Raw genomic sequence first — 24,920 nt, 5'->3', positions numbered from 1 at the left:
GTGGCTTTTCCCCAATGCTCAGCTGTCTGCCCCATGCATGGTTTTCCTGAGCAACGATGGGAACCTAGCGCTACCTAGTGGTCAATGGTTAGTAGTGATGACAACTTTTTCCGGCAAAGTCTAAAACAATAGAAAAAAAAATTACTCAGCCTTTCTTTCCTCTCTAAACAAAAGAAGCACCTTAAATTAACCATCTCTACATTTGAAAACATATATGTAAAAATGTGTTTACAATTATAACAAAATTATTTTGTATAAATTGTCCAAAGCAGAGACATTGAAATGCATTGCTGAACAGCTTTTGTGTTCTTATCTGTTCTGTGTTGTTCTGAGAACACAATTCCACAGCAGCAATATTTTATATCCAGAATTATCTATGAAGCTACCCATAGCTGGAAATATTAATGTCTGACAATGAGGAATTGTTGGTACTGTTTTTGCTTTGGACAAAGAAACATGATGCTAGGTAGGAAGGACTAAATAAAACACTGCAATATTTTTATGTATATGGCACAGATGTTCATAAAGTTCATAAGATAGGGAAGATTATGAGTGAAAGACTGAGAAATCACTTGGAAAGTGCAAATGCAGGATTAGCCTTCTGCATAAAAACACAACAAGAAGAACACTAAGAAGCCATGAACCCAAGACCTATGAACCCATGAACCCTTGAGCCACAGCCCAAAGAGCTAGGCTGTGATTCCCTCACGTGCCACCTCCTTGTGGGATCCCTTAAACTATAAAACAAACCCAGAGGGATGTGTGTGTGTGTGTGTGTGTGTGTGTGTGTGTGTGTACAATCAATAGTACAACAGAGGCAGATTCCTGGGCATTGAGTACTAGCCAACCCAGCCTACTTTGTGATTTTCAGGTAAAGGAGAGACCCTTTTTAAAGATGGACAGTGGCTAAGGAATGACATCCAACATTGACATCTGGCCTTCACACACACACACACACACACACACACTCTCTCATATATTTGTGAACACAGGCATGCCCACACACAAGCACACAAGCAACTCATTCACTCCCAGATGGATTGACAGTAAGGATGAAACTTTGTTTAAGACAATAAATGTAAGTGGTTAAACTCCCTTGCTGAAGCATAAATGTTTACAAGCTGTGTCAGTAATATGAAGTACAAGATTATTTTTCTTCACAAATGAAACTATTAAATCTTAATTACAAGAAAAGAAATATAAGAATAACTAAATAAAACCCATAAGTTAAATGTATTAAAATGAAATACAGACAAATTCAAGCCAAAATCATTAATTGACTAAAGCTCTTCATATTATAATGGTAAAATATTATATTACAATAGTGAAATATTAAAGCAGAAGGATAGCGGATTATCAACAAACACATCAGCACATTTAAACATGTGAACCCAGACTGAAAAAATCACACCATTGCATTTGATGAAAAAAAAGTATTATATTGGGATGGAGAGACGGCTCAGTGGTTAAGAGCACTGACTGCTCTTCCAGAGGTCAGGAGTTCAAATCCCAGCAACCACATGGTGGCTCACAACCACCTGTAATGAGATCTGATGCCCTCTTCTGGAGTATCTGAAGATAAGTACAGTAAATATATATTATACATATATAATTTATTATTAAAATATTTTATTAAGACAAGAACAAAGTATGTGGGTAATGCAATTATAAATATAACTTAACAGCAGGATGTGGTGGTACATGTCTGTTCTCCCAGCACTCAAGAGGGGGAGGTAGGAGGATTGGGAGTTTGACTACCCTTGGCTATGCAGTAAGTTTGAGGTGAGCTTGGACTACATAGACCTCTGTCAGTTCATAAAATAAAATGAAGATACAATTTGAAAATTGTATTTATGTTCACATACATACAAATGTAAAAGGAATATATTCTTTGCAAAGTTATCTGGCCACGATGTAATAAAATTGTAAATAATGACTACTAAAAAAAATCCATTCACTTCTTGAAAATTAACAAATTCTCCAAAGAACTTTTATAGGAAGTAAAAAACACAAAAACAAAAACAAAATCTCTACTGACTCTAATTACAGAGAAAATTAAAATGTGACAGATCAACTTCATTTGTATCTTGAAAGGTATTTTAGAACATAGGTTCACATCAATGAGTTTCCATTCCTTAGAGGGAAAAAGGAAGTAATCTAACTCAAGAAACTGCACAGTGGATATCAGAGGTAGACAAGAAGCAGAAAATAATAAAGGCTGCAATAGAGTCAATTAATTACAAAGCCCAGAATTACCTTAGAACTAGTCTGTACTCGGCTTCCCAGAAGCTATTGAATTTTCAAATAATTATTTTCTTTAATTATTAACTCAAAGTTTTGTACAATACTGAAATCATTTAGCAAACAATACTACAAATATGGTGAAGTATACTATATCTACACCTGGTGTCCCAATTTCTTTCAGGAAGTTTCCTGTACATGGCAGGAAAAAATAATATTTTGAGAGACTTGAGGATCAGAGGAACTATCTAAGACAGTGGTTTTCAACATATGGGTTTCAACCCCATGAAGGGTCACATGTTAGATATCACACATATCAGATATTCCCATTACAACTCATAAAAGTAACAAAATTACAGTTATGAAGTAGCAGCAAAACAAGAGTTGGGAGCCACCACAACATGAGGAGTGTTGAAGGGTCACAGCATTAGAAAGTTGAGAAGCACTGGTCTACAAGAACAGAATCATCTGATTTGTTGACATGGAGAGAAAAAGTGGGAAGATAATAAGAGGGGTCAACAAGAGGGCTGAGCTGGTGAAGACAATCACTGCTGGTCCTACCAATCTGTGTTCCATCTATGGTGGTAGCCCAATGATGGAAAGAAATAACCATCTCTCACAAACTGCCCTCTGACCCCCATGCAACAGCATAAACATGTATTCCACACACACACAATCAATCTTTGTACCTAAAAATCAATGTCTCCACTGTGGTGATGAAACTTTAAGAGATGAAACCTAGTTGAAGGTCGTGGGAACTTTATGGGTACATTGTTGCTGTACATGGGAGTCAGTCTGATCTGTTAGACATAGATTAGTTCCCTAGAAATTGGGTCATTACTAAAAAAGAGAGCCTGCCCTCTCCCAAAGCTCTTGTTTTTAATCTTGGCATGGAACCCTTCCACATGTGCCTTGGATATAGTGACGACTCCATCAGATATCCCTTCACCAGAGTTGAGGTGATAGGCTTTTGAACTTCTAGAACTGTAAGCTAAATAGACCTGTTTTCTTCATAAGGTCCTCATGTCATACCAATGGAGTGGGACAAACTATATTTGAAGACAGGGCTGTGGTGTGTGGGTGTGTGTTTGGGTGTGTGTCCATCTGTCTCTCTGTGTCTGTGCGCATGTATATGTAAGTGCATATATATGTATGTGTGTGTGGTGTGTGTGCTTTGCACACATGTATGTGGATGCATGAGCTTGTGTGCTTGCAGAAGCTTGAAGAGAATATTAGGTGCCTACCCTATCACTTTTTGCCCTATTTTGGGGGGACAGGGTCTCTCACTGAACCACAAGCTGGGCTGGTGGCCAGCAAGTCCCTGTGATCCTCCTGCCTCTGCAGCCAGCACTGGGTGTAACCCCAGAGAGTATTATGGAACATAACACTGAGTATTCCTGGCTTTTAATAACTCACATCTTCAGCTTAAACCCTCTGACCCATTGAACTATCTCCCCAGTCACAGAAAACAGGACTTGTAAGGAGATAACTGGGCTAAATTAGTTCGTAAATCGGACATTAACCCAATAACATTAGTGTCTTTGGAAGAGGAAAGAAAGACAGAGAAAGTGTGTATGACACAAGAAGGCAGCCATCTATAAGCTGAGTACAGAGGCCCTGGTAGATATCAAACATGATGACATCTTAATGTTGGATTTTGATTCTCTAGATTTCTTGTTTAAGCCACTCAATATGTGGCATTATGTTCTAATGTCCCTAAATTACCAACACAAGAATCATATGAAGGTGGGTGAAACTGGTAATACAAACACCAGCAATGGTGCAACCATGATTATTCTACAACGCTCAGGCAAATAATTTTTTTAATTACATACCTTCAAAAAGTATAAAACCATTTGAAAATATGTTACCATCTCAGATCCTTTTAAGGATATTCACAGCAGATAGGATATAAGGGGGTATATGTCCTGGTGTCATTTTCTAGCACAGTCAAAATAGAGTGCATACAAACAAGGCCTACCTGCTTCGTGTAACAGAAATAGCTCTTGACTGCCTCTTTTGTGAACACTGACATAAAGGATCACATTCTCACATGCCTTAGTCCATCCCCCTAGAAGACTCATTCTATCTGCAGAGCAATGGGTTCTGAAAGAATGATTAGATTCTCTCTCTCTCTCTCTCTCTCTCTCTCTCTCTCTCTCTCTCTCTCTCTCTCTCTCTGTGTCTCTCTTATCTCATGCCTCTGACCAAGTTTTTGACAAAAGAAACTTAAGGGAAGGAAAGTTTCTTTTGACTCCCAGTTGCAGAAATTTTCAGTTCATCAATTCAAGACTGAATGACACGGGTCTGGGTCAACCACTGAGGGTGTACTACAGCCATTCAGATGACAGACCAGTCAGCCACTGTGTGTATGAACTGTATTGCAGCTGTTCACATGACAGACACAGAGACAAGAATCAAAGGAGAGGACAAGAACACAGACCAGGTTGTAACATTCAAATCCCTGCCTCATCTGGCCTAATTCTACCTCGTAAGCCCCACCTCACTCCAAGCCCTCAAACCTTGATCCTGTAGGGGAGTCTCCAGATCAATAATATGCCCAGAAGCCTTCCCTTACAACTCTCAACATCACTTCCCCCTCTCATCATAACTTGATCACATTCTGATAAATAGTAAGTTGCACGTTGATATTCCATTGATCTTTTCAGTCTTGGTTCAAACTTCTAGTAAATGAAGACCACACTCCTTATTGTGACTTCTAAATTCTCCAAGGATCCTGCTTAGTGCAATGGATTTTCATGCACATATTAGCTACTAACTTCACAAAATGCCAAGTCATTGAAGAATGAAAAGAAGTGCAGATAAATGAGCTCTTTTCTTTGAATAGAAATGTAGCTGAACATTTTATTCTGTGTTTATATAAAGCTAACACTTTTACTCATGCAAACTATTTTTTAAAGTATGTTTAATGACCCTGAAAGATTATAGTGAAAAAATTGCTCTTTATCCTGAGTCTTGTTGTCCCTAGAGCAACTGAATGTGGCAATCTTCACAACAGAGCTTATTTTCATTTTTATTGTGCCCTTTGTCTAGGAAATGACTAAGATTCTGTGTTGTTCTGCATCAGTGCTTCTCAGTGAGAGAAGGGAATTGATATATTTCTTATTCTGACTTGTAAAAAATCATGGAATAGGTCTTGTCCTCTTTCCTCAGGTGACAGAGCTCAATAGACAGTGGGAGGCAGATTCTCAGTGAACATCTTGCTACTGAGAAGACTCCAGTTCCCCCTGGTCCCAGGTCCCTGTCTCACGCACTCTCTGGAATCACTCAAGGGAAAATGTGAAGACTGAAGTTCACTCCTGGCCCTTTTCAAGCTCCAGGGCACAGCACACTCCAATGAATGTGAAATATCTCATGATCTCAGAGAGGGAGTGGAAAGGGACTCTGTTGGCTTTGGTCTTTGATTTTACTGCCCCAGTAGAAAGTCAGATACAATAGAAAGCAATTGCAATAATCTGCTCTATTTCAGGAAAATCTTACAAAATATTTTTTAACTTAAATGCCGATGTTTCATTAAAATCTAAAAATAAATAAATAAAAATCACTGAATTGATAGAGATTCTCCATCTTAGGTTTCATTGCCTAGCTATTTCCCAGCACCGAGTTAGAGAGAACCAAGGATCTTTATTAATCAGGCACAGCAATCATTATTTACTCCTGAAAGTCCATACTAGGAGAATTAATGGCAGAGAACCAGGAACACATTTCCACCCACTTATTACAATCTTATGCATATTCCAAAGCACAGCCCAAAGGCTACCTCTTTTTTGGAATCTTCCTTAATGTTCCTAGTTAAAGTGTGTATTCTTCCTTCCTCTTTCTAAATAGACTTAGTTCTATTGTTAATTTAGTCCTTACCACAAATAGTATAGCATCAAGTGAGGCAGCATGTTTTCATTACCCTTACTTAACATTACATGCACTTTTAATTCCTAGCCTGGATTGGAGGGACTGTGTGTTTAAGTCTTTGGACTATCTAGAACACTTTACAGTGCTGTATACACAAAGAGAGCTCACTATTCACTCAGTAGTTAGACAGTCTGTTTATTCCAAGCTTTCAAAATGATAAACTTTCAGGTACAGTACAGACTGTGCAAAAAGAACATATGTTCTACTGAATGTAGATACTCCATACAGAGGATTGCCAAGTGCCGGAGAGACTCAAATGACATAAGCTAGCTAAAAAGAGGTTCAGACATTTGGTTTAGTGTTTTTCTCCAAGTTACTCCATTGAACACTTTTGTTTATTTTTAGTCTTTCAAGTGTAAAAATGTAGCATACAATAAAGTACGTAGAATGGAAGATGTGGTATACATTTGGAGGAGAATTTGAAATCCCTTTCATTTCCATCATGGCCGTCAAAGAAAAGGAGAATGGAGCTATTAGGGTACCATAGAGATTAACTTGAAAAGAGAAGCTCCTCCTCCAGCCTTCTTAATGCCTCAAGTGGGCAAGATGGACCAGGTAGAAAGGCCGACAGTCAAAACAAATGGATGCACACACTGGCTTCTGCAGGGCATGAATGTCAGCACCTCCAGGTTTCCTACGAGGTCCCATCTAAAGAAGCCCTACAAAGAGCTCGTGAACTCTTCTGCTCTTGGGGCTGACCAGATGGTACACTCCATTTTACTCATTACACTCATCCTTCTAATCTGATACTAACTTGGATAAGACACATGGCCAGGTCTTTAGCTTAATTTTTTGTTGTTTTTGGTTTTATAGATAGAGGTATTGGGGGTTGAGCTCAATCAAACTGAGAGAACAAAGTGTGATTAAAAGCAAAACAAAATCACAACATAGTGCACCCTGACCATACCTGAGCAGAAGGAAGCCTACAACTGGACTCAACCATTTCAGTTTGCTAAATCTCTGTGAAAGATATCGGCTCAATTATAAATCATGTAGAATATTCCAGTACCAACTCTGTGTTTACAGAAATGAGTCCTAAGGGCCAGACAATCTCTGAATCAACACACACACTTTCCTTAAATTGCCAGTCAGAAGATAAATGAATGGTGTAAAAGTTTGACCCAGAATAAAGCCCCAAGTTACAAAATATTTACAACTTTTTAAAGGTTTTAAATAGTTTAAAATTGTTCTTTCTAGTCTGATTTTTTTTCTTGAAAATAAGTATGGATTTGAAATTTAATTGTAATTCATATATTTAAGACATTTATTTTGATTTGTGTCTAAAGAAAGATGTATTACAAATGATTTATCCTATTTCTGTTTTCTTATATATTTAGTGCTTTTTATGTTGTGAGAGAGCCCTCTGGTGGCTGAGAAGGCACTAAACCTTGGCTTATTAGAGCCCAAATTGAGCTAACCAATAACGCTTTTCTTCATTGTGATACTGACCTCAAGTTTGATTAGAAATGAATGCGTAGGAAATTTTCCCTATCAATTCCCACTCACCTTACTCACATTCGTGAATTCAATAAAAGAAAGTATCTGGCACATTTTGCATAAAGTTTTAAGTCTAAGATAACACTGAAAATATGCAAGTATATTTCTTCTCCAGTAAGATGGAGAATAGTAACTAATATCTAAATTAAGAAGCACTGATTTGGTTCCAGAGGGGCTCTATTACATGCTGTGACATGTGCCTATATTAACTTGCAGCCCAATTTCAAACACACAGAGCTACGTTAGGTTTTTTTGTTGTGGACAATTCCAGTGCACCAACTTAAGCCTGAGGCTTTCACACCTTCTGCAGAGTATTAAGAAATGGACCACCAGCTGGGCGTGGCGGTCCATGCCTTTAATTCCAGCGCTCGGGAGGCAGAGGCAGGAGGATTTCTGAGTTCAAGGCCAGCCTGGTCTACAAAGTGAGTTCCAGGACAGCCAGGGTTATGCAGAAAAACCCTGTCTCCCCTGTCTCGAAAAACCAAAAGAAAAAAGGAAAAAAAAGAAAGAAAGAAAAATGGACCACCAGGCACTTCATAGGTATCCAGCCATGCAGAGAATTACAGCAGCAAGAAGAACAAAGTCCTGTGCTACTGTGACACACTGTGACAATGTGTTTCAATGATCAAAATGAGAGAGACAGAAAATACTCTAAAGAGTCACTGTGGTGAATGCTTAGATTTTCAAAACCTACTTTAATTAGGGTTTTTAAACACTTCAACCCTCCTTCTAGTCTGCCAACCAGAGGTAGCAAAGAAGATTATTAGAAAAAGAGGGTTGTGGACCTATTTAGACGTAGTTCTTTGGGGTGATTCCCATCTTCGTCGTCAGGATATCAGCAGTCCAGCTCAGAAACAAACACCAAGCATGAATCAGTAGCACTGGCTCTCTTCAGAAGTAACTGCAAGGCTCCACAAAATTTGCATGAGTCAAGAGAAATGGCATGAATCAGTCAGAATACCATGAGAAGTTCTTTGATGTGTTTCTCTCTATGAAGTGAAGACTGTCAAAGACCAGAGAAGTGAGGCCAGAGAAGCATTGCATGGCATAGCAATGCAAGAGCCACCTCTCATATCCTTGGGGTTACATTTATACTCTTTCTAAGAATCACTCTCCCTCGCAAGCATCCACTCCAGCACAGCATCATATGCCCTTTCATTTGTCTAATTCAGCAAAACATCCTCTCATGTGTCTGCTTCAAAAAAACATCCTCTCACAAGACAGCTTCCAGAAAAACATCATGTGACACAACTGAGTTTCCAAAGAAACCAGAAATTTCCACTTCAGTGTGGGTGAAGGTGACTCTGTCTTAGAACTTAGAATACTACATCTTCCTGCCTCAAAAATTCTTTCAATTGGTATTAAGTTTCAGGAGCAAATAACTGAATTGTGCACTGACAGGTTTCAATGTACTTACTGCTCTGATTTTTCAAAACTTTGAGTTGACGGAAGCAGGATGTGCAATAATTTACAGTCAGAGCTTAGGCACTCGACTGCAGACATAGCTCAATTAGTAAAGAGCTTGCCACGTGTGGTGGTTTAAATACAAATGACTCTCCCTATCCCCACCCTCTGAAAGGATCATATACTTAAAGGTTTAGTTTCTGTGGTGTAGAGTGGAACTGTTTGGTAGAATTAGAAAGATTAGGAGGTATGCTCTTGTTGGAAGAAGTGTGTCACCAATGATAGGACTCTTAGTTTTCAAAAGTCCATGCTTGACCAAGTCTCATTCTCTCTGCCTATGAATCAAGATGTAGCTCTCAGATTTCTCCATCATCTTGCCTTTCATGCCTACTGCCTTGCTCTCTGCCATGACAATGGACTAAGCCTTGAAGCTATAAACAAGCCCCGCTTAGTGTTTTCTCTTACAAGAGTTGCCATGGTCATGGTGTCTCTTTACAGCAATAGAATAGTGACTAAGACACCATACAAGTATGACAACTTGAGTTTGAGCCTCCTGTTATAGTGGAGTGCATTTGGTAATATCAACAATGGATAGCAGAGGCAAATACCTGGAGCTCACAGACCAACCGATCTTAACAGAGTTTCCAGAAAGTGAAAGACCCCCTGTCAAAAAAAACCAAGGTAGGAAGCATTCCTGAAGAATGGACACCAGAGGTTGACCTCAGTCTTCCACTCGCACATGCAAACATATGCACTTGCACAGCAATAAATACAGACACACACACTCAAATCAGAGGGGAAAGGAAGTTAGCATTTCTTCTATGAGAATAAGACTAGAATGAAAAGGTAAAAAGCAGATAAAAGTGTGAGGCTGAAAATGAGAATTTGGTCAAGGCTACAGCAGGATGCTGTTGGTAATGTTATAGAATTGAAAAGGTAAAAAGTTGATGGTGTGTGGGTGTGAAATTTTGAGAAAAAAAATGGTACTTTGATTTACACCCACACATCTGGGTTTTCAGTATCAAACACAAACACACTTTATGGGCATATGAAGGTTAAGGCATTTTCAAGTTTTGTAAGCTTTGCTCAATCAAAAGTACCTAGTCCTTCAACCTGAAAATGTAGGGTAGCAGTGAACACATTTGGATCAGCCCAAAGCCTTAGATTAAATAAAGCAATGTTCTAATTTGTGGCCAGTATGACCACAAATGTGCACATGTTTATTGTATGTTCAGAGACATAGCAAAATATAGGCACAGACAATCATGCTGCAAAGAAGTACAGTCCGTTTCCATCTTCAAGCTGGACTTGATTGCAGGTCCTTTTCAAATCAGTGGGATGGTACATTTGAGGAGGCACAATGAGATAGAGGGAAGCGAGGGGATATGGTGGTAAAAACAACGCAAACTAAATGTATATATGGAGACACCGTATGAAAAACTATCATTCTGGAAGGAGAAGGATATCAACCCACCCACAATACCTTCAACCCAAAATATGCCCTACCTGCAAGATGCTCAGGGATAAAGCTAGATCACAGGCTGAGAGAACAGCCAACCAATGTCTGCTCCAACTTAGGACACATGCCATGTGAGAGATCCAACCAGTAACATGATTAATACTCTGCTATGTTTGCATACAGAAACCTAGCATAACTGTCTCCTGAGAGGCTTCATCCAGCAATGGATAGAAGCAGATGCAGAGAACCACAGCCAAATATCAGGCGGATCTCAGAGAGTCTTGTGGAAGAGTGGAGGATAGAAGTGAGCAATCCGGGCTGGTGAGATGGCTCAGTGGGTAAGAGCACCCGACTGCTCTTCCGAAGGTCCGAAGTTCAAATCCCAGCAACCACATGGTGGCTCACAACCACCCGTAATGAGATCTGATGCCCTCTTCTGGTGCGGCTGAAGACAGCTACAGTGTACTTACATTAAATAAATAAATAAATAAATCTTTAAAAAAAAAAAAAAGTGAGCAATCCAGAGGAGTCAAGGACACCACAAGAAGACTTACAGAGTCAACTAACCTGGGACAATAGGGACTCACAGAGCCTGGGACACCAACCAGGGAGCATGCAGGAGCTAGACATAGACTCCCTACACATATTGTAGCAAATATGCAGCTTTGTCTTCATGTGGGTCAGCTAACAAGTGGAGTGGGAATTATCTTGGTCTCTGTTCCCTGTCATTGGATCTCCTTCTCCCTACCTGTGTGGCCTGGCTGGGCCTCAGTGGGAGAGGATGTGTCTAGTCCTGCTTGGACTAGACATCCCAGGGTGGGTTGGTACCCAAGGGGAACTCCCTGTCACTAAGGAGAGGAGAAGGGAGTAATGTGAGGAAGGATTTGTAAGGGTGGAACTGGGAGGAGATCAGAGCTGTGAACAGAATGTAAAGTGAATAAAATTAATAGATTATTGGAAAATAGTTTTAATTTTTAATTTAAAAGATTTGTCACTCAGTTCTAAGTAAGCCAAGTACAAACCACAGAGAGCAGCCAAATCCCCAGTACTGCCACCTACAGAACTGATTCGAAGTTCTAAGTTTAGGGGTAGTCTGTTACATAACAAAAGCTGGCCACTATAGTCACATGCTAACAATGTCCAAATCCTAAAATTTGAGACATTTGATGAGGCTGCTGTTGTCGTCTTGTTGATTTTGCTACCTGATCTAAAGAATAATGGTAGTACCATGTGTACAAAGGAAGTCAAAATTATAAAATACCACCAACAATATTACACACACAGGCCTTGTTTCCAAGAAGTCTTAGCCATGGCCTAATAACCAAGCATACATATATATAAACTATATTTAGAGGAAAACTAATAAAATATATCAAACAACACAAAAGGAAAGAGATTTATCTTGGGAACCAGTTCTTGTGAAATCTGCAGGAATTTTAACTGATCCCACCCTCGCTATCATCAGGTATAGACTGTAGACATTTAAAGGAAATCTTGCCTCTGCTAGAAGAACAAGGTCAAACCCAGAGAGAAAACAACATATAAGATTTAAGAGCATTAAGGAGCAATTAAAGCCGGTAGTGTGGTTTGATAAGAATGAGTATAACTGTACTGTCAGAGTTTAAGGAACCATGGAGAAAGAAGACAGACCAATGTTATTATAAAAAACTGTTTTAGATATGAGGATAAAGGAACAGTTTTGCACTTGGAAGGCAGAGACAGGTGGATTTCTGAGTTTGAGGCCAGCCTGGTCTACAAAGTACATTCTAGAACAGCCAGAGCTATACAGAGAAACCCTGTCTCCAAAAAAAAAACAAAAAACAAAAAACAAAAAAAAGGAACAGTTTTCATTTTCATTGGACAAAGGGCATTAGGGTCAAGTTTCTTTTCAACATGTGTAATACTTTTATATCATTAAAAGAGTGATATTCTAATGATGCAATTCTATAATCCAAGCATTTTGGAAGCACAAACAGGAGAATCATTCAAGACAAGCCTGGACTACGCTGCAAGTTTGAAGCTAGTTTAAACAACTTAGCAAGGTTGTATGTCAAATTTTTAAAAGCAGAGTGACTGGGAACATAGTTCAGTGGTTTATATTCCTGCACAAACATCATGACCAAGAAGCAAGTTGGGGAGGAAATGGTTTGTTCAGCTTATACTTCCACATTGCCATTCATCATCAAAGGAAATCAGGACTGGAACTCACACAGGGCGGGAACCTGGAGGCAGGATATGACCCAGAGGCCATGGAGGGATGCTGCTTACTGGCTTTCTTCCCCTGGCTTGTTCAGCTTGCTTTTTTCTTTAGAACCCAGGACTACCAGCCCAGGGATAGAACCACTCACAATGGGCTGGGCCCTCCCCCCTTAATCACTAATTGAGAAAATGCCTTACAGCTGGATCTCATGGAGGCATTTCCTCAAGGGAGGTTCCTTTCTCTGTGATAACTCCAACTTGTGTCAAGTTGACACATAAAACCAGCCAGTACAAAAAAATAAATAAATTTATTAAATGTATTCAATTAAATTTATTTAAATAAGTAAGGTAATAAAACATGATAGAGTGAAAACATTATTGTTAACACTTGACTGCTTAATATTTCTATGGTCCAAACATATGAAATACATATCTGAAAATGCTGTGTAAATAAAACACACTACTTTGCATAGTTAATATATGCTAATACTAATAAAAATTTAAAACACAAAAAAATTAATATACCATTTCATGGAGGCTGAAGAAACCAGTAGTTGAGAGTAGGTGTTATTCTTGCAGAGGACCCAGGTTCTGTTCCAAAGCACCCACATAGTGATTCACAACCACAGTAACATCTGTTCCTGGAGATGCTGTACCATTTTCTTACCACTATGGGCACCATGCATGAGACTATGCCAGGGATGTGGTGCACATACATATATGTAGACAAAACAGTTATATTCATAAAATAAAACAAATAAATCTTCAAACAATATTTTAAAATATGTCATTTGACAAGCACTGGAACGGCAGTAATTAGTAGTAGTAGTAGTAGTAGCAGCAGCACCAGCAGCAGCACTTTTAAAACTTAACTAGTATGGTAATGATATAAAGAACTTGGAACCCCGGTTCATTACAAGTGGGAATGTATGCAGTGCATTCACTATGTAAAATAATTCCACAGACTCATTAATAAATCAAGTATAGGACTGCCAAATGCTCAGGGGCATGTAAAAAGGATTCTGAGAATGAAGCAAAGAGTAGACAAGAAGACACCCAAGGTTTCATCCAAATCTGACTCCAGATTCCATGTGAGAACCCTGTGTGCATTTCCCTTCATAAAACTTAATAATTAAGTTCTTCTGTAATTTCATTTAATATCTGTCATACCAGATTCCAAACTCAGGTGCAATCTGAGAGGATCTCAGGGGTGGGAGATACTAACAGGGCTTCAAAAAGTTCCCTCTTATGAAAGGATGGACCATGTAGAGACTGCCATACCCGAGGATCCATCCCATAATCAGCCTCCAAACGCTGACACCATTGCATACACCAGCAAGATTTTGCTGAAAGGACCCTGATATAGCTGTCTCTTGTGAGACTATGCTGGGGCCTAGCAAACACAGAAGTGGATGCTCACAGTCAGCTATTGGATGGATCACAGGGCTCCCAATGAAGGAGCTAGAGAAAGTACCCAAGGAGCTAAAGGGAACTGCAACCCTATAGGTGGAACAACAATATGACATTAACCAGTACCCCAGGAGCTCGTGTCTCTAGCTGCATATGTAACAGAAGATGGCCTAGTCGGCCATCACTGGAAAGAGAGGCCCACTGGTCTTGCAAACTTTATATGCCNCAGTACAGGGGAACGCCAGGGCCAAGAAGTGGGAGTGGGTGGGTAGGGGAGTGAGGGGGAGGGTATGGGGGACTTTTGGGATAGCATTGGAAATGTAAATGAAGAAAATACATAATTTTTAAAAAGTTTCCTCTTTTCTTACTTAAGGACTAGTATTAAATTTATTGTATTTGCAATCTTGTCATGATACCCCTTATGTTCATTCTTGTTTGTAGACTCGTTCCAATATGAAGTCTGCTAGTTTCCATTATAGGTTTGATGATTGGTCCAGAAAAATCATGATTTCTAGCCTGTTTCTTGGTGGAACGTCTAAGTTTACCTATGACTAAGGTATTAGATAGAACATAATCTTTTTATGAGATTATATTCCGATGCCAAAACACCAGAAGAATTGCTTAAGCCACTTCTGAGCAGAACACACCCCCACTACCCCATTTGCAGAAAACACTCTGCAAAATTTATTTCCTAAAGTAATTAAGTGTTACATTGTCTCCAGCTTTGGCTTTTAGCTTATTAGAGTAAAAAACCGAAGAAAAATATTTTAATAGATTCTTCCTCTCTTGCTCATGAGCTCACTGACTTCCCTTGGAAGAACACAATGAATTCAGGCAACAGCATCCACCTGGGGCTTGGTGATGATGGTAGATTAGCAAGGATGTTACCAATGACTGCCCTGCTCTCCATTCTCCCTGCCCAACCTCACTGCCACAGTCTGTCTCCATCTACCTCTGTCCCTGTCTCTCTCCCTTTCTCTAGCTATTCCATTTCTCCTTCCTCAATCAAATCCCAATTCTTCTCACTCACCTAATTTCAAGCTAACTGAAGTGGTTTCATGTAGCTGTTCAAAACACCACAGATGTTAGGGAAATCACCAACTTACTAGGGCAGCAGCTGAATTTTCCTCCCTAAAAGTTAGTTTTCTACGCTGCCAAAACCCAGCAGAGGGCATCCTTCCATTTCAGATCCATGAATCGTGCAGAGGAAAACCATCTTAGTGCAGTGTAATGCCACTGATGCTTCTTCATCGAGATTCAAACAACAGCTGCCTGGGTTTGGAGGAGAGTGGTTGCACAAGTTACTCAGAACTTGACTCACTCCTTCCAGGTGCAGAGCAGCATTTTACAATCCAGAAGCACCAGAGTTACCCCTGTGGCCTTTCTCTCCTAGATGCTGAGTGTGCACATAAAGAGATCAGAGGGAAAACTCAACTGGGAAAGAGCCAAGATCCTGACCTCATTTGTAGCAATCACCTTCTGTCCCTCCAACTGAAAAACAAATGATGAGACAGGTATCACAGCCTGGTGCACTGCCTCGATAGCATGCCCAGCTTAGGTATTCTGGATTCTGAATGCAATAGAATGGATCAAGAACAGCATATGAGCGAAGCTCACCTTATACCTGATGTTGCCCGAAGCTTTCCATTAGCTGTATACAGTTCCACTGAAATTGAACTTACACAGTACGTTGGGAAATTTTTACGTTATCAGAATGCTTCCCTAGTTAAAAGCAAATTTCCATCTATCTTTGTTGCCTGTTGCTTTCTGTTCTTATATTTTAAAATGGAGTCTTATGAGTCTAAGATTGGCCTCAAACTCACTATGCAATTAAGGGCCTTGAAATTCTGCATCCTCCTGCTTCCTCCTCCCAAGTGTAAGTACTAGAATTTCAGACCTCTACCATTGTACGCAATTTATGCAGTAATGGGGTCTTTGTGCACACTAGGCAAGCACTCTGCCAACTACATCCTCAGCCACAGTCTGTAATCCTTGTAAGTTATGTTCTCCAGGTACCTGAAAAGATCTTCACCTCATTTGTAGCAATCACCTTCTTTCCTCCTTTGTCTATGAAGGAAGTCAGGGAAAGAAGAAATAGATATACTGAAGCTACATAACCAAGTCCTGTAGCTAATCTAATTTCACTAGAACATCTACTTCATGCCAAGCCCTATTCTAATTGCTATTAGGACACAGTAAGATACCGTTACTCAAGGGAGTCTTACACAAAGCAAGAGTTCTGAATGTCAGACAGAGCTAACCCAGACTCATTCTCCTTGGTCAGCTATGTTACTTGAATCCAAAGCTTTTACTCATCAGAGCAGGTATTTAAAACAAGGCTGCCTGAGCCCATCATTTCCTTCTAATCCAGCAGCCACAGGAGGGCTGAGAGCTGAGTATCCTAAGGATCAGACATATGCCAAACTGAAAGCTGAGAAGGCAACATCAGATGTCACCATCAATGTCCTTATCCTTAACACCACTCTCACAGCCACTATTATAGTTCTGGAACCTAAGAGTAAATGGTGAAACACACAGGTAGATCAATACTTCAAGTCAAAAATCCTCCATTTCAAAATGCTGTGCTTTTTCAGCTCTGATTAAAATGAAATTTCATGTCATCATAGCTATGCAATCATGGACTCTTGGCATTTATCTTTCCATTTAATAACTATGCCTGTAGCCAGTCTAATAGACACAAGTTCCCTGAAACAAATCAGACATCTCCCCAATATAGATTTTTTTTCTTCCTCAGTACCTCAGTGTTAAAAGTTAAAATCAGAAGCTGAGCATGATCAAGACCCAAGCATCCTTCTAAGGTTTGAAAATCTTTGATCTCTGATAAGGGATCAGTTGGCTGGCTACACGACTCAGTGGTTGCTATACCTTTAGGCTTTTTGTTCTCATCCTGGGGTGTCTTACCCAAGTGTGTTTGGAGATCAAGGGTGTTAAGGACACTAACAGTGTTGTTCAAGGAGCAAGAAGGAGGCAGATTTGTTGCTTTTCTGGAAATTGGGTTCTCTCTGCTTATTGCTTTGTGTGAATCTAAGTCACACTGCCATTATTAATAAACTCAAAAATGATATGAAACAATAATTGGATATAATTTTGGCTCCAGACTTCATTTCAGTCGTCGTATTTTTGTCATTGGGCCAGAAATTATTTGATTATTTGAATATGGAGAATTAAAATTTACAAATGTTTCTCTTAAAAATACTTAAATCTTGATTTACACTAAAAAACGTAGTTCTATCTTGGGTCAGTTTTAGGAAGTCGAAGTTAACTGAGCATGTCAGGAATGTACCGCTATTCAACAAAGCAATTTCACACTGACTTCATCTCACTGTTATTCTGCAAGGATGAACGACACAGCAGCACATTGTTTGGAATAGAATAAGAATCCAAACCCTTAGGCCTGAGCTCATCCAAACAGCAAATGTCCGAGCGGTCATGTCACAGGTCATCTTTTCATACAGTTCATAGGTGGGACATACGCAAAAGCAGTTTTCTTCTGTGGTATACTTACCCCAAGATAGTGGCCATCAATGAAGACAACAGGAAGGGAAGGAGCTTCAGAGACTCTCCTGCATCGTTCATCCAACTCTTTCCCATAGTCACCATTTAGAGCTATGTTTTTCTCTTCAAACTTTACTCGATGGTTTTGGAAGATCTTTCTAACGAGTTCGCATCTCTCGAAGGTCGTCCTCACCACACGAAGGCAGGTTGTATAAATTACCACACGGTCAAATTCCAGGTCAGCTGATGGCTGCTGGAAGCAAAACATTGAGGTGTAACTATGTTTGCTTTACTGTCTTGGATTTTACTGTGTGTACACAGTTTGAATTAGCAGCTTCGGGTAAGTGTCTTGTACATTAAAGACACTCACAAAGGTTAAATGGGCACTTTGTAAATTCACAGCCATATGTTTCTAAGACTGAGATGTGTTCTTTAGTAGAATGGAAGAAAATGGAAGTTTTCTGTCATATGTAGAGTATAGGTTTATTATTATGTGTGATTATTTATTATATGTAAAGGGCAAAAAATGGCAAAGGGTGAAGATGGAAGATGGGAGATACATGACATAAAAAAAAAAGCACTGAATCATATTAACATTTCAGAAAGATGGAGAAAGGTCAGTGACACAGTTGCAAAAGATGGGCACCACACAAATGTAGCCAGTGCTAATGGTAGCAGGATCTAAACAAATGGTTTTCCAAGAGTTATGTAGGCCACATTCTGAATATTTATATTCCTGCCAACTCCTTCAGCCTAAGAAGAAAGGCTGAATGAACATGGGATAAATTGAGGTTAGGGAATGTGGTTATATATTAGAGTAGAATATTAGGTATAATTTAGAAGTATGCCTGTCTAGATCAATTTTATGATATAAATTTTAAATAATAATTTTGTTGACAAAAATTGTCTATATTTGGTTCATTTTTCTATCCTTCAACAGATTTGTCAAAGCATCTGGGCAGAAATCTAAAAATAGCTCCTCAGTGGTACACTATCCATTTCCTCCCTCCCAGAGGGTTACCATGGGAATATCGTGAGGATAGAAAAGATGGAAGACCCTAGAACAGCATAGATAGGGCACTGCTGAGAAGTCTGCCGATCTCAAAGAGTCCCAGAGAGCAATAAGGAAAGGTCACTTCTCCTTGGTATAGGTTTCAAAATTGAGTCGTGCAGATGCCTAGGAGCTTCCCCACAATCTGGAGCAAACAGAGAGAAAGGGAGAAAATGGGTATGAGTGAGTCTGAGGGGCTGAGTCAGCCTGTGTGCCCTGGCCATGCAATAGGCACTGTGAAATGGAATCAGCATCTCCACTCATCTTTAGGCATTCGGAAGCCTTCACTCCACTGAATCAGCCCTTGGAATTAGTCCCCATATGTCCAGTTCAGAGGTACAGTGGGACACAGGCTTAGCCCCTCAGCCTGGAGCAAATCCAGTGGACTGTTTACAGTAGTTGCCTGTTAGGTCTTAGCCAGGGTTGAATAGACTTTTTGATAGTCTTCAAAACCTTGCTCAAGTGTACCTCCAAGACCTAAAAGAATCCAGATCTAAAAGCCAGAGGAATTCCTGTCTTAAGACATCATCATCATCATCATCATCCGTTTAAAACTTCTTTGAGCATCAGTGGCATACACAATGCTAACAACAAATTTAATGTATTTAATTCTTAGTGAAATTTCCATGATGATACTGTCTGGGATCATGAATCTAAATTCTAGCTTCAGAGAGGATCTTGACTAGATGACAGAGTTATATAGGTTCAACCAAGTCAGCGTGGAAAACTAGATAGTGGCCCGTCCAAAGTCTGGGAGCTCCCCAGCTCCCCCACTGGACCCTACTGAACCCCAGCACCTCACTATTGTGTCCTTTCCCTTTTCATACCAGAGTGGTTACTAACTCACACTCTGTTGATAGACTCCACTGTCCATGAGGTAGACTGTGACTTAGAATCTTTGCTTCCTTACGAAATTATATCCCACATTTAGCAGTAAGTTATATCACACTGGGGTACAATTTTCAGAGATTGTGTGTGTGCGCCTGTGTGTGTGTTGTCATTTGTCTTTTTTGAAAGACTCCTTTGAGATAAGTAAAGTGAGAGATCCTTTGTCTCCTCCTGAAAGCAAGCAGGCCAAGAGATTAGCTTTAACTTACATAGCACATCAGAAAGCACTCTGAGACCAGACCCAGATTTCTGGATGACCTGACAGGCCAGTCTGAAGATTTTAATCAGCAGGCCAGCAATGGAACAGAGCTATGGCTTCTGCAAATGGCAGAACATTCTTTATCTGTTCCTTGCTTGCTTTTCCTCTTCATGAGACTCTGCAAATACTTGTAGTTAGTTCAATGTATGTTAATAGATGCATCTTAACATTGTGTTAAATAATTAACCACTCACCCTAATTCTCAAAGGTGTAGGTGCAGAGCGCTAAAGAAGGGAACGTCTCCACATTCTTTATGAGACACAAATGGTTCATTTAAACATAGCCCTGACTCCTGTTTACTGCATCTTCAAGGTATCTCTGGAAACTTCCTGTGCATTAGTTTCATAGTCATATGTAATGAAAATTGTGACCTAGACTTAACAGATGAGGAAATCGAGGCCTGTTAATAAGCTTAAGGTGCCCAGGTAACTCCGAGGAAAGGGACCAAGGTCAGAGCAGAGTGTGTGCCCTTTCTGGAGCCTGGTATCATATGACCCTGCAAGTTATAAATAACCAAAGAAAGACACTGGTAGAGAACTGAATGGCAAGTTATAACAGGATGTGATTGTCACATGGACAGTCCTGGAAATGCCTGCTTCTCCCTCCACTTTTAACTTTTGTTTAAATGTCACCACCCCCCAGGCAACCAGTTCTCCGTACACCATCGACAAAAGAGCCCGTCTCTTACCTAATCTTTTCCTTTAAAGTAGGCAGGACTATGGAATATTATACAATGCAAACTATTTGCTTGCTACCAGGACCTACAAATAAATTAGAGCTCTACTAAATCAGGGACTTAAGTTTTTCCTAAGAACTAAGAAACCATAACACAATCTGGCATATAGTAGGGACATAATAATAATTTCTATGCTTTCCTATAATTTAGATCAATTTTGTTCATTTCTCTCTTAGCATCTAAATAATCTTAACTTAAATATACTTGAACATTGTGAGTCCCTTGTTCGTAAAATCAAGAAGTTATACCATTTGTGAAGTAAGATTCTTTGACAAATGAAAAATAACGAAAATCTGGTGCCTAATAAACACTCAACAAAAGATATGTTGTGTTGAAAATCTCATTGCTAATATAAAATGCCATTGACATATCAGCTTCCTTCCTGCTCTATAAGCTAAAGGTCACAAGTAAAGATACACACCGATATGTGCTTCAATGGTGGGCTCTTATACTGTTATGCAATGATTACAAACCAAATCTCCCACTAAGGGCAATTGTTATTCATATTTTTTAGGCACGTGGAAATAGTCATGTTGAAATTTTTTACCACATAAATCCTTTTCTCAGCGACCCACTTTGTCATATGTACAAATGAGCCAGCACTCTCTGCAGGTGAACATTTCTAAAAGAAGGGCTTTCGAGTTGGTTTATTTCCCAAGCCTGTATAAGAAAAATGTTAATGAATTCCCAAGAAATTGTCTATTTGTTCAGATTGATTGCTGAACTGGCCGAGTCATTAACTGAGAATTCCATACTATCCTACACACTAAAATTAAAATGACTGTTCAGAGAAAGCCCTTCCGAGACACCCCTGATCTTGCAGCATGTCTGACTATGTGGAGGAAGAAAAGAAGCCTCCTTCTCCCACCAGAAAGCTGCTGGCTGTGGCAATGTAATGCTGGCATTCACCCCCAAGCCAGCTCAAGGTTTCAGGTGAAAACCTGCACTTTAATCTTTTGAAAACCCAAAGAACATGGCAGCAGGAAAGACTTGCTTTCCAGCCCAGAGCAGTAAGCAGAGCTTGACCAAGCCTCCCCTTTAGAGAGCTCTTGCCTCTTCATGCTGCCTTTCCTCTTATTCCTCTGTATCCAGACAATTCCAATTGCTGACATTGTCCACAACAGCCTTTAGATTTGTATTCATCATGTGGTTTCAAGGATACCCCATGTACTCTTTCACATGTGAAGAAAAAAATACAGACCTACACAGTCTAATTATTTGGAACAATTTTTCTCTTTGTTTTTGAGACAAAGCCTCAAGTTCCCAAGTGCTGGATATGGGCATGAGCCACCATGCCCTGTTCAAACTTTTGTTTGAGAAACAAATGCTGTGTACTGCTAAGAAACCCATCTCAACCACGGCTTTGGCATTTAGCGGCTATGATCATAGAGCTCTAGTCCAGGGGGTACCCAGAAACCTAATTGATCAAGTTCTGTTTCTGGATCTGTATACAAAGATGTTTCTAGAGGAAATTTGCATTTGAATTTTAAAGAGTATAGAAAAGAATGTAGTCAGACACCATGAAGTCTGGGGTGGGGGGAGCTGAGCAAGGCAGAGAGGTTGAGCAAGGCTAACCCTGTGCTCTCTACCTGGCTATTTGACATCCACCCTTTTTTTCCCTTGTGTTTTTTGCTCTGAAAATTATGGAGAGATACAGTTGCTTTCAACTATATTGAGGTTTTCCTGGGTATCCAACTTGGCAAAACTTAAGAAGACTTCACAACCCCCATATGTCCAAGGCTAACATCATATTAAAATCCTTTGCTGGACATAAATACCTTTCTGTACAGAGACACATAACGGCTGTGTCTTGGTTTGGGTTCTACGGCTATGATTAAATACCATGAGCAAAAACAATTTGGGGAAGAAAGATTTTATTTCACCTTGTGGCTTATATTCTAGCATCCAAGACAGAACAGGAACTTGAGGCAGGAACAGCTGATGTAGATGTAGGGGCCCTGGAAGGGTGCTGCATACTGCCCTGCTCCTCGTGGCTTGCTCAGCCTGCTTTATCATGTGGTCAGTCATCTTCCCTGCCAGCTGAGGTTTCTACCTCCCAAAGGAGTCTAGCTTGTGTAGGTCGGGCTGACAAAACAGCACAGAGAGATGGACGGTTGCTCTTGTTCTCCTGGAGAGCTCTAATGGGACAGCCATGTGAGCATGACAGACAGTTGACTTTTCTGGGATTAGGGTCTCTCCTTTTTAATATGGGGGTCACAACAATCTAGCCTCGAGGGAAATGGGATGTCCTATGTAAAATGTACCTGGCCATACATTATGAATTATAAAACATTACAGCCATGCCAGTGTCATTATTGTTCAAGCCTATGACTAGGGGACAGACTGCTGTCTAAATCTAAAACCTCTTCTTCAAAGGAAACAAGTGTTCCTCTAAAGCCTCTCTTCCCATATGAATAAAATCGCCTCCATTGGGAGTTTTGTGAACACTATTGATTGGTACTTGATATTTCTCATCTCCACAGACAAAAATCTATATCAAGGGAAGTGCCAAGATAATGACACGCATTAGCTTCCAGTCCCAAAACCCTGGGTTCTCAACAACAAAAGCCAGACAGCAAATCAATCAGGTTCATCCTGCAAACAGAGATATTTCTTAAAGCCTATTTTCTTCTCACCCTTTGAAATATACAATTTGCAAACCCAGAAAAAATACTGAACAATTACATCAGAATGAGTGGCTAGAATGCCCCATGCTAATCATTTTCACATGTTAGAAGACCATGTATTTTCCCTTAAAATCAAAGCCCCCAGCACATACGCAGCAGAGAGTTTCCTTGTCTGGCCTCAATGGAAGAGGATGTCCCTAATCCTGTAGAGACTTGATGCACCAGGGTCAGGGACACAAAGGGAGGCCACCCTCTTGGAGGCAAAGAGACAAGGAGAGGAGGAACCCTGTGAGAGGGGACCAGGAGGGAACAGCATTTGAGATGTAAATACATAAATTATATACATACATATACATACACACACACACAGGTGAGAGAGGGGGGAGAGAGAGAGAGAGAGAGAGAGAGAGAGAGAGAGAGAGAGAGCCCTTTCTTTTCATCCCCCCAAATAACCAAACAATGATAAATGAGAATGTCCTCAATTTTCCACACCAGGGAAAACGTTTGACTAATCAGGTAAATGTAACCATTTTCCTTCTGTGCATTTGGATGAGATAAAAACCTACTTTGGGGGCTGCAGAACCTCATTTTAGCTCGTACTTTCATGAAGCATGGTGGAGAGAAGTGATCTCAGCCTCTGTGGAATTCCCAGAATAGATTGAGAACTGGAAACAAAGCCACTGAAAATTCAGAAGTTCAGAAAGCTGAACCTAGCCTCGGGCAGACTCCTCGTCCCTAGCTCCCTCTAGGGCTTCTGTATTTAACTCTTCTGTCCTTTGGACTGTGTAACTGCTAGTAGTCCCAACTTCTACTAAATTTTTCATTTTCTGATTTTCGTATGGCACATGATAGAAGTAATTAGTGTAGAGCATTATGGGAGATTAGAATTGTGTGTAATAAGTGTGTGTTTTAGGAGTTGGCAGTCCTTTAATGCTGTAAGACAAGAACTCTTAATATCTTAACTTCAAAAGAGAAAACATTGAGTCACAGCATAGCATGTCCTGCCTAAAGCCACTAGAAAATAGTGAACCAGGTACTTAATCCAAATAATACAATTTATGACTTTATGTGAGTTCATTAACTATTTATTGACTGAGGCTGTTTTTATATCCCATTTTATTTGGTAAAGAGTATGAAACTACAAAGACCAATACAGGATTTATGAATGATAAGCTTTCATGGTAAAGTTTTAAATAGCATCTTGATTGATTTCATTACAGCAAATAACTATAAGCTTAATGTCCTAGAAAAACAAACATGATTTTACAAGACTGGAGTCAAACGTCTCCTGGGAGCAAATATCAAGGTGACAACGGAGCCAAATGACCTTCAAAGCCTTGCTTTGGTCCTTGAGGGGAACTGAGACCTTGAGTCATAATCCCTCCTATTGCCCCCTCCCATCTTCAAATAGCCATAGCCTGTGCTGCTTCTATAATTCCAACCCTCCTATTTTCCTTTTGTAATCACCTTGTGATTGCAGTGGTTTCAGTTAATAATCTAGTATATTTTTCTCATTTTAATATACCTACTTTCTTTTTTTCTATTATATTCTTTTTTATGAGGTATTTTCCTTGTTTACATTTCCAATGCTATCCCAAAAGTCCCCCATACCCACCCCCCCAATCCCCTACCCACCCACTCCCCCTTTTTGGCCCTGGCGTTCCCCTGTACTGGGGCATATAAAGTTTGCAAGTCCAAAGGGC

At 39.9% G+C, this 24,920-nt stretch overlaps 1 protein-coding gene across 1 annotated transcript in view; it reads right to left on the bottom strand.

Annotated features, from left to right (window-relative positions):
- Positions 1–24,920, bottom strand: part of Grxcr1 (glutaredoxin and cysteine rich domain containing 1) — a 116,151-nt gene that overhangs the window by 30,634 nt on the left and 60,597 nt on the right. The window contains exon 2 of the mRNA XM_021163673.1: positions 17,667–17,909. Within this exon, the coding sequence (XP_021019332.1) occupies positions 17,667–17,909 (243 nt within the window). The remainder of the gene's footprint in view (positions 1–17,666; positions 17,910–24,920) is intronic.

This window comes from Mus caroli, chromosome 5, assembly GCF_900094665.2.
Source record: "Mus caroli chromosome 5, CAROLI_EIJ_v1.1, whole genome shotgun sequence".
In the NCBI taxonomy this organism is placed as follows: Eukaryota; Metazoa; Chordata; class Mammalia; order Rodentia; family Muridae; genus Mus; species Mus caroli.
The sequence above is the reverse complement of the archived record's forward strand: the minus strand, read 5'-3'. Positions and strand labels throughout refer to the sequence as shown.